General features: G+C 33.4%; 1 protein-coding gene and 1 pseudogene across 1 annotated transcript in view; both read right to left on the bottom strand.

The window, feature by feature from the left end:
- lobo (coiled-coil domain-containing protein lost boys) overlaps positions 1–16010 on the bottom strand; it is a 51273-nt gene extending 35263 nt beyond the window's left edge. Inside the window, exons 1-7 of the mRNA XM_074138421.1 lie at positions 14868–16010; positions 10734–10921; positions 8393–9047; positions 7373–7475; positions 6796–6935; positions 4766–4938; positions 73–296 (exon numbers count right to left, since the gene is read on the bottom strand). Coding sequence (XP_073994522.1) covers positions 73–296; positions 4766–4938; positions 6796–6935; positions 7373–7475; positions 8393–9047; positions 10734–10921; positions 14868–15557 — 2173 coding nt within the window. The 5' untranslated portion in view covers positions 15558–16010. The remainder of the gene's footprint in view (positions 1–72; positions 297–4765; positions 4939–6795; positions 6936–7372; positions 7476–8392; positions 9048–10733; positions 10922–14867) is intronic.
- Positions 5484–5647, bottom strand: LOC141459599 (U2 spliceosomal RNA; annotated as a pseudogene).
- Positions 16011–16612: the final 602 nt, after the last annotated feature.

Raw genomic sequence — 16612 nt, 5'->3', positions numbered from 1 at the left:
ACTTTAAAAGAGATGTTTTTAAAGTTGTGTTCTTCAAAATCAATAAACAAACGCCTCATTATTATAGTTTACCTTTATGAAAAAACAAGGGACAGTGAACAAACAGTTCATATCTATCCAACAATCTGTGGCTTCGTTTCTTTGTTTTCAATGATGAAACGATCTGATTCAATTTGTCAAGTACTGATAAATCTATGGATTGAGCAATCTTCCCAGCAGCGTTGATTTGAGTATTCACGTTCTTTATAGGAGCTTTCAGCCGGTAGTACTGCGGTTGGTAACCAAAGAATACCCCTCTGCAACAAAATGATTTAATAGCAAAATACTAGATAGTTATAAAAAAACTATCTTAACATAATGTGGAATAGAATATAGTGTAAGAAGAAATGAGCCAAACGGTGCTCACTCACGGAGAATTAAACGGGTTTTTACTGTGATGTTGCTCGGATAACTATGTAAAAAACTGGTTGCTCAGTACCAATGGTCTCATAAACAGGACCCAAAGCTCTGAGAGTTGCGAATAACTCGATGGCAGTTATTTTCAGTAATACTGAAACGTTTTGAGTTTTGTATTGGGCTTCGAGTTTGTCTTTAGACATAACTTGAGATTTTTCTCTGATGGTCATAAGTTATAAGACGACCTAGGTACACTTGGACATATCGAACCCTTTTTCAGTACCAAACAGGAGAAATTTCGCTCTTCCAAAGCCACTGAAATGAAATTTTTTGCCTCTTTCTGGGTTAAGTAAAACCATGATGACACTATCAATCAGTTGCGGCAGGCTCATTTGTCTTCAAATCTGCAGAGCTCAGACTTTGAGACTCACTATAACTCTAATAGAGATCCATCACTGGCTCAGTTCCAGATTGGGACAAAAATCACGATTATGCAGGCCAGATTGGGGGCATTAGGTCGAAACAAAAAAATAAAGACTAGCCGATAATTGAACGATTATTTATCGACTATTAAGAACCATAAATTATCATTTTACAAAACAGACTAAAAAATAGTCTATTACATTTAACGCACTAAAGTTACAAAAAAATGTTCGGCCTTACATAAATAATTTAGAATTGACAGAATTCCTGAAGTTTAGTAGAAATAATTACAATATGAAAAGTTAACGGAGAGGTCGAAACTTCGGGAGGTTGATTCAGCAGCTCAAATGCAACAAAAAATATTCTATTCACTCTGGCCCGATTCTCAATAGTGTCCAAGATATTTGCATTTTTAACTTTTCTGTCGATATTCGCGTTTTTTTACTAAAAAAAACGGACGTAACTTTTCTATCCTTTATCCTACAACAAATCTGCTTATTCCAAACGAAAGAGCATTAAAGTTCCTATAAATCTGCTTAATACAGAGCCTCAAAACGTTTCTTATAACAATGAAATGTATACTTTAATGTCTAAAAAATTCGTTCTCGATGATTTCTGTTAAAATTTTCAACTGCATTTTCTCAATGATTAATGGAATCAAGGAGTAACATAATTTCAGAAAAAGTTGCGCGTTTATTGAGCTTCAAGACTATATGGATTTTTTTTGGTTTTTAATAAAACCCTACCCCGAACAGAGGGGTGTAAATGCAGAAAACTGGGATTTTGCGTAACCGACTTTTCACTGATATCAAATTATTAATTTCCTCGTATGTCAATTTTCGGAGAAGGAACAAAAAGAAAAGTAACCATCTTAAAAGTTGATGCTCTGGGTTAAGCAGATTTATAGGAAATTTAATGTTCTTTCGTTTGGAATGAGCAGATTTGTTGTAGGATAAAGGATAGAAAAGTTACGACCGTTTTTATGATGAAAAACGCGCAATATCGACGGAAAAGTTAAAAATGCAAATATCTTGGACACCATTGAGAATCGGGCCAAAATGAATAGAACATTTTTTGTTGCATTTGAGCTGCTGAATCACCTCCCGAAGTTTCGACCTCTCCTCCGTGTACACCCTGTATAATCCAACGCTTGCCGAGTTTCTAGCATTGAGCTTAGATATTTTGTTTTGTTTTGTCGTATGCTTATTGTGCGGTTCCAAATTTACCGTAGAATCTTCTCTTCATCACTTTGTCCTTCTTCTTAATTTTTTTTAAAAATATCTAACACTTTATAAACTTCATCAAAATGAAATTTCATTCTAGTGTAATATGGACTACCGGATCCAGTACTATTGCAGCATAGCGACCTCTTTTTACGTTGGTAAGTGGGAGATAACCCAGTTCGAATCCTGCGTGTTGTTACTTTTAATTTTTTTAAGAAAACATATTAATAATAAAGTATATCCTTCCGTCCCCGTTCACGGCACGTATTCAACCTTCTCGTCCACAAATAGAGCTGCAACTAACAAGCCCTGTTGAAAGAGTCAACAAACCAGACACCGGAGATATATGTCGCAGAAAACGACAAGGTACTCAACATCTTTTTACATGTATTTAATGTATGAATGTTTCAAATACTTAAAACCTACTGTATATTATTACAAGTATATGAGTTACATGTGATTTAGCCCAAAAAATATGATATGAGCTGTTATTTTTGAAAGCGGTAGAAGTCCATTTTTCTATGTATCGAGATATTTAAGGTTTTGCGTTTGAATTAATTTAAAAATATTCGTAAACCGTAATCTATTGAAGTGATGTTATTAACACTATTCACCTTTTAAATGTTATTATGAAATCATTACAATTCTTAAAAAAATAAACGATTTCTTTAGCTCCAAATGGACTTACGAGGGGGTACCCAAAAATAACCGGAATTGCGTTGCCGCGCATGGAGCTTATTGTAGTACGCATTTCTGCCGCTAGACGTGTATAGCGCAATTCCTTGCCAGTTCAGTCCTGCCTGTGTTGTCTGCCTGGCTTGTTCTGTTCATCTGCAGTGATTGTTTTTACCAGCGCTGTTTTGTTCTTTTTTCGTTTTTTATGACGGCAAGTTTAAGTGAACAACGTGCAGCTCTGAAATTTTGTTTTCTACTCGGCAAAAATGCTGCTGAAAGTGTTTTAATGTTGAAAACAGCTTACAAAGATGACGCTATGGGAAAAACTCAAGTATACGAGTGGTTTACTCGGTTTAAAAATGGCGACATGTCGATTGATGACAAACCTCGTTCTGGACGTCCATCAACTGCCCGAATCGACGAAAATGTTAAAAAATTCGAGAGCTGGTGTTCACAGACCGTCGACAGACAATTGATCAACTGTCAGAGAGTAGTGGGTTATCTTGGAGCTCGGTTCAGCGAATTTTAACGGAAGATTTGGGGATGAAAAGGGTTGCTGCCAAGTTTGTTCCTCGAGTTCTGACTGACAATCAAAAAGAACATCGAGTTGAAACATGTCGTGCTTTGAAACAACAGCTTGAAACTGATCCAGACTTTCTGTCAAAGGTCATTACTGGTGATGAGTCATGGTGCTATGGTTATGACCCAGAAACAAAGCAACAGTCGAGCCAATGGAAGACGTCATCTTCACCCCGACCAAAAAAATGTCGTCAAGTCAAGTCAAACATCAAAACAATGCTGATTTGCTTTTTTGATGCCAAAGGCGTAGTCCATTCAGAGTTTGTCCCCCCAGGTCAGACCGTCAATCAAACCTTGTATTTGGAAGTTTTGAAAAGATTGCGCAATAGTGTTCGCCAAAAAAGACCAGATTTGTGGCAAACAGGAGACTGGTTCTTCCACCACGACAATGTACCTGCACACACAGCCATCTCTGTTACCCAGTTTTTGGCTAAAAATGGCATGGTTCCGCTGCCCCACGCACCTTACTCGCCTGACCTGGCTCCGTGCGACTTTTTCTTATTTCCACGCATGAAAAAGGGCATGAAAGGTCACCGATTTGACAACATTGAAGAGGTCAAGAAAAAAACGAAGAAGGAGCTGTCAGCCATTTCTAAAGATGACTAAAAAAAATGTTTCGAACAGTGGAAGCACCGGTGGGACAAATGTATTAGTTGTAATGGAGAGTATTTTGAAGGGGATAAGGTTGTTCTGTAAAAAATTTGTAAATAAATAGCTTTTAAAAAATAATTCCGTTTTTTTTTGGTACCCCCTCGTATACCACTTTCAAAAATAACATATTACAAGAAATGAAAACAGGAGTAAATTCAAGTCCATATTTTTATAGACATTATAGCTTTACTGAAATGGGTTTTTATGTAAAAAGTAATAATTAAAATGAAGACATTTAACTACACGAATAACAAAGTTTATTTTTTTTTTAATTTCAGTTATATTAAAAATATAAAAATGAAAATTACTTCGTTAAGATCTTTAAAGCAAAAAAAGATATTTTAAACTTATTTTCTTTTAAAGTTAGCATAATATCTGCTAACGAGCAGCGTACACTGAAGTAGCAATAATCAAAAATAATTGCAATAAGAAAGTTGTTTTAATTATAATTATTAGAAGTGGACTTAGTCCACTTTCAAAAAAAATATTTTTGTGATAACATTTTATAGTCGAAATTCTTTTGTTGACTTTATAAAAGAATTCGTACTCCATTGAACGTATGATTATAAATATGGAAAGAATGTGTCTACATCTTACTGAAATTACCATTAACTCTTTTCTTTAAAAATTGGACTTATACCACTTTCAAAAAGTAACAGCTCATATCTACAGATCAGGCTTGGATGCAGCTGATTAGGGTAATAATGTGCAACGAAAAACTGATTCAATTGAATATTAAAATGAACTAAATAGGCGTTTTGTGAGCCACCCTAAGTTGGTCTGCCCATGCTAGAATTATTTGTATATGAAATTTATACTTGAAACTTCGGAAAAATTTCTGTCCAACCACAGACGGCCTTGGGTCGATTTTCTTTTTGAACGGTTGAAATTCTCTAATTTTCAAGCCAGAAGAATATAGCAACTTATCCGAGATTGATTGTAAATATTTTAATCGCTTTTTGTGCATTTCTCTAGATGCTTCATATGTACGCTAAAAAAATACAAAAATATGGAATTAATAAGAAACAAGTGAAGAGATGAATGGTGAATCTTAGTAATACGTTTCTATTCAGGAATGTCCCTACTTGATTTTAAGCTGATGTTTATATGGCCAAAAATCGTTACAAAACACGTGCAGCGATATGACAACGTAGAAGAATATGGCTGAAGAAGCCTTTCTGAATGTTCATATTTTTTATAACCCCACACCTGTGCCGCATAACATAATACACTCCGCGAAGTTGCATAAAATAATTTGTATTTACAATCTAGCGGAACTTTGGAATTAGACAGCAATCTAGACCAAGTACTGTTCAGGCCAAATTTAGCTACACCTAATTTTTCTTTTAAATGTGGAACGAAGGAAAGTGAAGGCGTTAACTGAACTCCTATTTATATTTTTTAACGATTTCTATTTCTTGCCCTTCAAAAAACCACCGTTCATTCTTTGCTAATCTTCCGCCTTTCTTTCTGCAAATTAAAATTTTTGATTTTCCCAAATTCACACATAAACCCCAATCTTGGCAGTAACTACTTAATGAATTAATCATTTGCTGTAAAATCTCCGGCTTGTCGGCAATCAGTACAATATCAACCGCATACAGTAGTACACGAATGTTGAGATCTCCTAAAAGCACAAAATTATATTTTGTTAAGAACAGATACTACACTTTGATCTTAGCCAAAGGCCAAGAAGCGATTGTTAGTCGCCCATTTTCTGATTAAATATAAATTCTTCAGTAGTTTCAGAACAAAGTACATTGGTCAGTATATTTTGCCTTATAATTATTGTCTTTTAGACCGGTTAGATCTCCTCTTAAATTGTGTAAGTGAAAAACAATTAATATCTGTTGCTTTGTTCACCAAAAAAATGTATAATAATAAAAGAAGAACTCCAACGTTGGCTATAATTCTGCTCGACAATAGTGTATAGTGTAATATATAGATAATTAATAATTAATTAAAAGAATACTTTTTTGTTTTGTATATTAGAATTAATTTGTTTATTTGTGGTTTCTTTGTATTCTGTATGATGATTGAATATAAAATTTAGGCTAGACTCCAGTTTTTATAAAAATTGTATTTTTTAAAAAAAGCAAATAAGTTTATTTATTTATTAAATTATATTTTGTTATTTATAATAATAATTATAACTTTAAATTACAATTTGTTCAAGTATTAAACAATCATGGATTGAATGAATTAAATAAATATTTATTACTATAAATATATGAAAACGCCGTTTTTGATCATTTTCAGCAACTTTTTTCTCGAAACCTATTAGATCTGGGTTGTTGCAAAAAAATTACAGTCATAAAGGAGGGTTTGCCCTTTATTTTAAAGAAAATTTGGGAATTTTATCTTTTATAGAAAAAGAGAAAAAAATTGTCAAAGTTGGGTGTTTTTCAACGTTACGCTTTTTCGTGCAGTTTTTGACGATCAACCCTTATACAACTGTCCTACCGGACAGTTTTAATACATAAAATAAATACAGAAGTATAAAACTAAACAATCAGGACAGAAGACAAACAAAAGTTTAAAGTCAAAAATCTAAAACAATAAAAATTGTTAATAAATATAAGCTCTGAAGATGGCCTAAACTGAAAGCTTGTCAAAATAATAATAATAATAATAATAAAATTATGAATTGTCTCTAATCTTTCTACCTTTTGATTAATGAATAAGTCTCCAAAAAATATTAAAAATAATAATAAATAAATGTACAAAAGCAAAAATTGAACTATGTTATTGGTAAGCATTAATTCAGTTTGTTTTAAACGTAAAAGTGTTATTTATTCAACGGATTTTTTTCTCATAGATTCTAATTTCACAAACACTTTAAACTTACCATCTTTTTTGTGCGTAACTTGTAAAACTTCAATAGCCGTACTACGCGCATCACTTCTTGAGAATCAGTAAGCTTTTCATAATCAAGTTTTAGTGGATGTCTTGACTCCTTTAAAACAAATGGCTTCAACACCTTTGAAACTGTGGAAGAATATATTGTTTGATTAGAGTAAAATAATAAATCTTTAGTTATTATGTGAGATAGACGTCCGCTGTTTCGGCAGCATTTGGGCTGTGCCTATAGTGTCAGAGTCTATATCAGAGAACTATGTCTATCACCAGGCAATAATGAGAAAAAGCTAAATGCTAAATAAATATGAACCCGGAACTTCAAAGCTAGAACGTCGATTGCGATAATGAACTGAACTACAATATTGTACAAATTACAATATTTTTCTTATAAAAATATTTTTTGACGAGTTTCAATCTTTAAACATATTTTTTACCCACAAATTTATTTTATTGAAGCATAGACAGCCATTAGAGCTGACTTTTTCTTATCTTTTGTAAATGACGATATATTAAGTCTTAAAGTTAGGTTAAACTTTACAAACAAATTATAATAATTTATACATTACATTTAAAACATTTTATATGGCCACAAATGTGAATGTTTATTTCTTTAAATTCATGTTTATTAATTTCTTTTCTATCTTTTTCACAAATTGCACACAAAACACCCTGAAAAATTATTTTATTACATTAGTATTGTTATAAATAGTAGTACAGGGTGTTCATTTTAAGACGGCTCAACTGCATTTCATGCTTAAACGGTTAATCTGAGCGAAAAAATGGTAGAGGAAAACTTTTGTTGCCCGTCACCACTAGTTTCAGAATATGTGACTTGATTTTAGGATTCCTGCCCGCATACGTGGCTGACGCGTAACCAAAATTGAGGGTTTGCAGTTGACCCCCTTTTTCATATACACAGTTTTAAGGAGTTATGAAAGAAACCGGAAACCGCAATTCGATATCTTCAAAATTAAAGGTGCTAGGCCATTTCAAAATCTGGTATTTATTTAACATATTTCAATTTTTTAACTTGTTATCAAAGAGAAAGAAGAGCACGCGGTAGGTCATTTTTATGTATTTTTTCATCCCCTTTCTACTAAAAATATTGCCAAGGCAGTAAAGCTAGTATTTTTCTTAATATCGGGAAATAAGTCGTTTTCCGAGTGATTTTTCTAAGCGATAATCAAATGTTAAGAGCTTTAGATGTTTTCAAGCATACACAAAATGGCTAAAAATTAATTTTACATCTGTTACAAACAAGAAGGTTTAATAATTATTTGATAATTTTGGGAGAGTTGCGTTTACTTGCCAAAAAAAAGTGGAAACCTCCTGCCACTGTGCCTTCATAGGTGTCTCCTCAGATACAGAGAGCAGTTGATATCCTACTGGCTAACCTGGCTTGCGAGCCAGAGGAGGCACCTTTGAAGGCACAGTACATGCTGCACAAGTTGCAAAATAACCTATTCGGATAGTTTTTTCTAGTGTTGTTAAAAGGCGTGATGTTAAAAGAAAGTTTAACGTAGCAAACTTCAAGCTTCAGATTATACTTGAGGCCCCAATGATTGTGGTAATAAAATCTAATTTACCTTCAGCTGACATAGAGTTGGATCATGCGCTGGAGTGCCTTTCATTTGCCATCTTCTTCTTTTTCCTTTTTTAAATCTGCTAGATCCGCTGTATCTGTTAGATTTGCTATATCTGTTAGTTACGCTAAATCTGTTAGTTTTGCTGTATCTGTTAGTTCCGCTAAATTTGCTATTTTTGCTAACTCCGCTATGTCTCATAAATCTGCTGTATATGTTAAAACTGCTCTTCTTGTGAACGCGCTCGATGATGACTGGGGAAGGGAAGTCATCGACGACAGCATGATGTTTCTCGGGTGTTTCCATTTCTTCATTCTCATGTAGGCTTTCTCTAATGTCCATTGCTGATCCTGTGATCTCTATGAATGTTTCATTTTTTAATTTAATTGGTCGAACACTTCTTTCAGTTTTAGACTGTCTTGGTATTTTCACAACAGTACTTGGTAATGGTAGCTGTAATGGTTTACGCAGTTCATCTTCAGAAACATGTTTATTCAATATATTTAACTTTTTAATCAATTTCTTAAAGATTTTTGGCTGGCCTTCAAATTTCGGCCTACATTTGTATTTTAATTTTTCGGCATATAAATATTTAACTTCGCACAATGTACAATGACATCTTGTTAGCTTTTGACCTTCAACTGCTTGAGGAATACACCTGTAAACAGCAAAATTTGTGTGAACAGTCAAATAATTTTTGTCCTGCTGCTCTTAATTTCAAATCAATTATCAAATTAACAATTAACTAAAACTAAAAGATGCTACTCCAAAATTGTTATGTTCAGATGTAATTTATAAAATCAATTGCAAAAATTGTGATGCCACATACGTTGGACAAACATCACCAATATCTGAACAAGAGACTCGCACCAACACCAACACGACTGCAAAACTAAAAAAACCTAACGATACCTTATCTGCTCTCACTAAACACCATCTAAACATGAATTTGACTTTAACAACACTTCTCATACTTGCAACTAACACCAACAGCAACAAACGGAACATATTAGAAATGATACACATTAAAAAACAACAAAAATCCATCAACTTTAGGACAGACACGAACAACCTTTCGAATTTCTACAATAACATTCTTCAAACAGTAACTTAACAAATTACTCACCACATATCTTAGGTTTTTCCAGCCCTATTGTTTTCACGCCTCCCTTACCTCTATATAAACCCGCTTTTCCGTCAATCCTTAACAGTTATGATGATATACTCGTAGCTCTACATTAAACTTCACAAACTTTTTTATAATGTAAGTCTTTCCAAATTGTATTTATCTATCTATTTAATTTCATGTTTTAAAAATACTTTCATTATTTATTTTATTTTTTTTTGGTCTTCAAGTTAAGTCTGTATTAGTGTAATATTCCTTTTGTACAGACCCTGAAGAAGGTAGTAAAAATTACCGAAACGTTGGTATAAAGCAAAAAAGTTGTTTTTATTGATGACCGCACCTCAATATTCCCAAAAATCATCTATTAACAACGGTCGAAAAAAACCAAAACCATCATTAACAATTAAAATATTTTTGCTAAATAAAAGTTGCTATCACTGTGATATTCTTCAAATTGGCTGGTAGTTTTGCGGCATTGTAAATTGACTTGTCATTACGGTCATCAGAGACTGGACGCATAAGAAGTCGCAGGAGTGGTTGGTGGAAAACCTCAGATAAGAGCCAGGCAAAATAGTTCATTAGCAGATACTCACCTAAACTTTCTGCGGCACTATTCCAGCAACTCCATTAGGGATGTTCGTAGGGGCTTTTTACTTACTGGCCATTGTAGATTCAATAAGGAGGGCCGTCTGTGAAAGTTCTGTCAGAAAGAACATGAAATAGGGAAGCAGCAAAATCCATACTGATACAACAAGTTTAGGGAGCCTAATATGAGTGTAGAAAATAGGCTTGATCTAGTGCGTCCTCAAGCCTATCGTTGAACTTTGCTCAAGCACTTCTGGTCTCTGATTCAATAAGTTTAGGGAACGTACAACACAGGGAAAAATATTACAACACAGACAAAATAGTACCATTTGAAACAAGTTATATTTCCGTAATAATATAAAAAGTTTAAGATGAACGAATATAAGTGACAACAAAGCGCAACACAACATGCCAGAAAATTATAGGGAAAAACATGTTCACACTTAAAGCCATATATATTTGCAGTCATCAATCTAAGTTTATAGATTAAAATTGATTGATGGATTCTAATTGATGAAATTAAAAAAAAAAAAAATCTGAAACATTTGAAGCAAAAATGCACTATCTTCAAAACTGGAAATTAAACAAAAAACTTTAGCAAGCCTTAATTTATAGTTACATTTTATGCCTTACATGCAATGAAGTCTCCAGACTTCTAAATATGATAGATTTCTCGGTCTATCAAAGACACATTCCTCCAAATACATATATTTTACAAAATCAGGGTGTCTGAAATTTGGGTATCGTACATTTTTTAGTAAGTCTTGAGTCATGTTCCCTTTAAAAAAGTAAGCGTCAACCTTATATTGATGTTCAGGCGGCTGAAACAGAAAAAAACAATTAGCTATCAAAATAATTAAGCTATTAAAAATAATGATAGATAATTATTAACTTATTAAAAATAATAATATAATCAAATAAACCTGAACATAAATACAAGTAAGTAAGTAAACATGAAAATTTATAATGACAATAAAATACGTAATGATTATAATGCATATATTATATTAATTTATGAGGCAAATAATATAATATCAATTTATACAGGGTGATCCATTTAAAACGCACCAATCGCTAATAACTTTTTAGGAAAGCGGAATTCCAAAAAAAACCCACGAAGTAAACTATATGTTTTTTTTGGTCTAGTTTTCAAATTTTCCACCCACGATGCTGTATCATCATTTTTAACGGAGTTACGGCCAAAAAACTGATCGGAATTTCATAAGGACCACTGGTTTTGACCATGATTATGAAAACTACATAAAAAATTGTGAAAAATGGCGTTAATTTCGTTTCGATATCCCTCATATTTGTCGAGATAATTAAGATCAAAATTATAATTTTACCTATTCGTGAACGGTTTTCGCTATTAATTTTCCACCAGAAATACACGTTTTGGGGAGGTCCTCTGACTGCAAAGAATGTTATTGGTGACGCAAAGAACAAATAAGAATGTAGTGTAATGTAATGGTTGTGGATGAATCAGGATAAATGTGTTTTATCATTTATTCTGACTCACCCACAACCATTACATTACACTACACTTTTTAAAATCTTCAATTATTATTATTTTTGTTCTTTGAGTCTCAAATAATATTTTTTGCAGTCAGAGGACCTCCCCAAAACGTGTATTTCTGGTGGAAAATTAATATCGAAAACCGTTCACGAATAGGTGAAATTATAATTTTGATCTTAAATATCTCGACAAATATTAGGGATATCAAAACGGGATTAACGCTATTTTTCACAGTTTTTTATGTAGTTTTCATAATCATTGTCAAAACCAGTGGTCCTTATGAAACCCCAATCGGGTTTTTGGCCGTAACTCCGGCAAAAATAAAGATACAGCATCGGGGGTGGTAAATTTGCAAACTAGACATATAACAAAAAAACATAGAGTTTACTTCGTGGCTTTTTTCAAAATTCCGCTTTCCTAAAAAGTTATTAGCGATTGGTGCGTTTTAAATGGATCACCCGTATAATTTTATGAATATATAAAATATAAATATATGTAAAAAAAAGTGAAACAATCCGTTCCTCGTAAAAGTGATCCGTTACTTCTACTTTAAGTGAAAATGATATTACAATCTTTTAGATAATATGTGACATTAAGTAGTCAGTATGAATCTTCTAAAAATCTAATAAAATCATTCAAACAGTGCACATGATCTCAATTTTAATCAATTAATGACCAAATAGGGCAGCTGTCTTACATGAATCTCATCGTATATCATTAAAAAAATAGGCATTTGGTGTAGAGTAAGAGGATTTGATGGAAGGTACGTAGTAGTTGTGGAAAGAAGAACAAATGAAGATTATTGAAGTTAAATGAAGATTATTGAAATGAAGATCGTATTTTGTTGGGATTATGTTTGTAAGAAATCCAAATTTGATGAATGGTTGGCAACCTTAATTGAAATAGAAGTTTGAAAATGCAAAAGGGAAGATTAAGATGAAGGTTTAATTGTGAAGAAGGATTAGTAATATATTGGTTATATATTTCAGTATTTTATAGAAATTGCTGTGTGACAAGGAGTATTATCGTGATGCAACACCCACTTGTTCTTGATGAATTTCAATAAACGAGTTTTTGGCCAGTAAAAACATTTTTTGTGGCTCCTCAGCCTCCTTATTCGCCTTGACTTGATTCCTTGTAACTTTTTTCTCTTCCCAAAGTTGAAAAATCACCTCAAGGGAACTCATTTTGGGACAGTCGAAAACATCCAAACGGCTGTAACCGACCAGCTGAAGGCTATTCCAGTATCGGAGTTCGAGCACTGCTATGAGGAGTGGAAGAAACGTCTCCAGCGCTTGTGGCTTCAGAAGGAAGTTATTTTGAAAGTGACAATATAGAATTGTAATTCTTTTTGAATAAAAAAAATTAAAAAAATCAGTCTCATTAATTTACAGACCCGTAAGTTAAGTAAGGCCTATTTTTCAGGCGGGCTTTACGTCTAACTACCGATTAGGTGTAGTGGACGGAGGCGATTAGCAAACATACGAGGGTCGTTTGAAAAGTCCGTGCAAAAATAAAAACTACTTAATTTTTTGGGGTAAACCTTTTTTATTTTTCAACATAGTCTCCTTTTAGGCTTATACACTTCGTCCAACGCTGCTCTAGTTTGTTGATCCCTACCGAATAATAGGATTTGTCCAAGTCTGAAAAATAGCCATTCGTTTCTGCAATCACCTCCTCGTTTGAATAAAATCTTTTACCCGACAGCCATTTCTTCATATTGGGGAACAAATAGTAGTCCGAGGGAGCCAAGTCTGGAGAATAGGGGGGATGTGAAACGAGTTGGAACCCTATTTCCATTAATTTTGCGACCACAACTGCTGAGGTGTGAGCTGGTGCGTTGTCGTGATGGAAAAGGACTTTTTTGTGGGCCAATCGTGGGCGTTTTTCTTGCAGCTCGGTTTTCAAACGGTCCAATAACGATGAATAATATGCACCTGTAATAGTTTTACCCTTTTCTAGATAGTCGATGAGGATTATTCCTTGCGAATCCCAAAAGACAGTCGCCATAATCTTTCCGGCCGAAGGAACGGTCTTCGCCTTTTTTGGCGCAGATTCGACAGTTTAGATTGTTCTTTGGTCTCAGGAGTGTAGTGATGTATCCATGTTTCATCCACAGTGACGAAACGACGCTTAAAGTCCTGCGGATTCTTCTGAAACCGTCCTTGCAACACTTCACACGATTTCGTTTTTGGTCAAGCGTGAGCAATCGCGGCACCCATCTTGCGGATAGCTTTGTCATGTCCAAATGTTGATGCAAAATATTTTGTACCCGTTCATTCGAGATGCCCACAGCACTAGCAATCTCACGCACCTTCACTCCTTCTGTCATCCATCACCATATCATGGATTTTATCAATGATTTCTGGAGTAGTAACCTCAACAGGGCGTCCAGAACGTTCAGCGTCACTTGTGCCCATATGGCCACTCCGAAAATTTTGAAACCACTTATAAACTGTTCTAATCGAAGGTGCAGAGTCACCATAATGTTTATCAAGCTTCTCTTTAGTCTCCTGAGGCGTTTTGCCTTTCATAAAGTAGTGTTTAATCAACACACGAAATTCTTTTTCGTCCATTTTTTGAAAATCACTCGACTTCCTCGATTCAAACGAATGCCAAACACAAAGAAATAGACCGATCTGGCTGAAACTTGGTGTGTGTTCTTCCAAGAGATGCTACTAACTAAACATAACCTCGATACGCGCCAGTAGTGCTATCTCTCTGACTTTGCACGGACTTTTCAAACGACCCTCGTATTTTACTACAAAGTTCTCATATTAAACACATTAAATCCAAGGCCTAGAAGTCTGGAATCGAACCGAGTATCACAATATATATTCGTAATACATACTGGCTTTTCACGTCCCACATCTAACCGCTCGGCTACTGTGGCGCCTATATTTCTTTATATAGAAAACTAACTATATCGTGTTTGGTTAATGGAGTTAATATTCAATAATTTTAGATTTTCAGTATAAGTATTTATTAAAAGTATTATGGAAGTTCAGATGGGTTTGCAGACATCATAATAAAGCAGAAATCATAATTATTTTGTCAATTAGGTTAATTAGTTGTGTGAATGTAGAACTAGTTATGTTTCAAAGAAGATTGTTTAGAGTGCATTACATTTAAGGGTGAATTAATACTTTAGTGACACTCTAGAATTAACCTTACAAAAACTAAAAAAAAGTTTAGACTAGTTATTATGAAGAATAAAAGAAAGTGAATAAGATTAATTTAGTAACACTTACAAAAATTATCGTTTCCTTTCGGGGAATAAGCAAACTCCAAACAGTCTTCTTTACAGGAACCATAGGGGTTTCGTCACAACAAAGTGCTCCACTAAACATAGGTTCAAAAACATAGTCAGGTAATTCAACCACATTTCGAAATTTAACTAACTCATTCATTATCCAATAATATTTTTCTGACAATGATCCTTTAGTGGTTAGTTTCTCCAATGCAAGCATTTCGATTATTGATATCCATGCAATACAGTTCATACCAATATATTTGCCAGCAACTTCGTCTAACATGTCGAACATTTCAAATATATTATCACTGTAGTAGTTTGTTGATAAATACCATCTGTCTTCTAATTTCTCCATACTTTCATAGGCTACAGTTACAGCTTTTTTAATTCTACGCATTAAAGCTATTCTGTATACTTGTTCTTGTTTTCTTTTCAAATCTTTAGATGGTAGTTTTACTTTTTTCAACTTTATATCTTGTTCAGATAATTCAATTCCAAAAACTGTCTTTGATTTCTGTTTTTCTTTCTTTCTAATTAACTTCCTCAATTTTTTACTTATTGGTAAATGTTTTTTTCTTACAGTATACGATTTTATTTTTGGATTCAACATACAAACTGTTAACTTTTCAGCAGATGGTGAACGTTGTATGGATAGTACTTCAGTATCTTGACTTAATTCTTTATTCATATAGCTAGCACACACATCTACATCTCCATTAGTTTTGAATCTATAATCTAGATTCTTTTTAAAAATAGATTTTGAAGAATCTGTTTCAGAAAGATTTTTAGCAAAAAACTTTTCTGATTCTGTTGTTTCTTCTTCATCTTTACCACCTTTATCGGATTCATATCTAAGATATTCAATTTTTAACAAAGAATGACTAGATAATGAAGATGTGGACGTTGAACATATAGTAGTAGCTGTACTTGAAAAATCCTCGAAGTATGAAGCTTGTGAGGCCGTTTCGATACTACTAGTTACCCTTGTGGAAGTCACTGAGAATTCTGAAGAGAACTCATCAAAGCTTGCCAACTTCTGCAATTTTTTCGATACCTATATAGCAATAAAACAAAAAAACCCATAAATAAATATGATATCTTACTTTTTCAGATATAACTTAACTGGAATGATAATAAACAATAAATGAGGTAGGAAGAACCCTGTTCCAGGGCAAAAAAAAAGAAAATGAAATAACAGACCTACATTTATGCAACGAATAAATCAAGTTTAAATAAACTCATTGAAGGCATTTTAAGAAAACGCAAAAATAAACAAAATATTCGAGGCGATAGCACTTCTGATTCTAGTTAACAGGTTTTCTTCAAATTTGTCATTTTCATTAGAAATTTAGTTCTATTAATTTTAAACAGGGCTCATAACCGTAGGGTATTCTATACAGGGTGTTCCATTTTAAGACGGTTCAAATGCATTTCATGCTTAAACGGTTAATCTGAGCAAAAAAATGGTAGAGGAAAAATTTGTTGCCCGTCACCTCAGTCACAAGTTGAGTAAAGTGCATTATTTGATAAATTAAGGAATAATTTTGAACCTTTACATGAAAGATATTGGATCACTTAAATATGTGGCAGGAGGTTTCCATTTTTTTTTTTTGGCAATTAAACGCAACTCTCCCAAAATTATCAAATAATTATTAAACCTTCTTGTTTGTAACAGGTGTAAAATTAATTTTTAGCCATTTTGTGTATGCTTGAGAACATACACATTTGATTATTGCTTAGAAA

This window comes from Rhodnius prolixus, unplaced genomic scaffold (genome assembly GCF_049639745.1).
Source record: "Rhodnius prolixus isolate KJV_2025 unplaced genomic scaffold, Rpr scaffold_11, whole genome shotgun sequence".
Classification (NCBI taxonomy): Eukaryota; Metazoa; Arthropoda; class Insecta; order Hemiptera; family Reduviidae; genus Rhodnius; species Rhodnius prolixus.
This window is presented reverse-complemented; position numbering and strand designations above follow the sequence as displayed.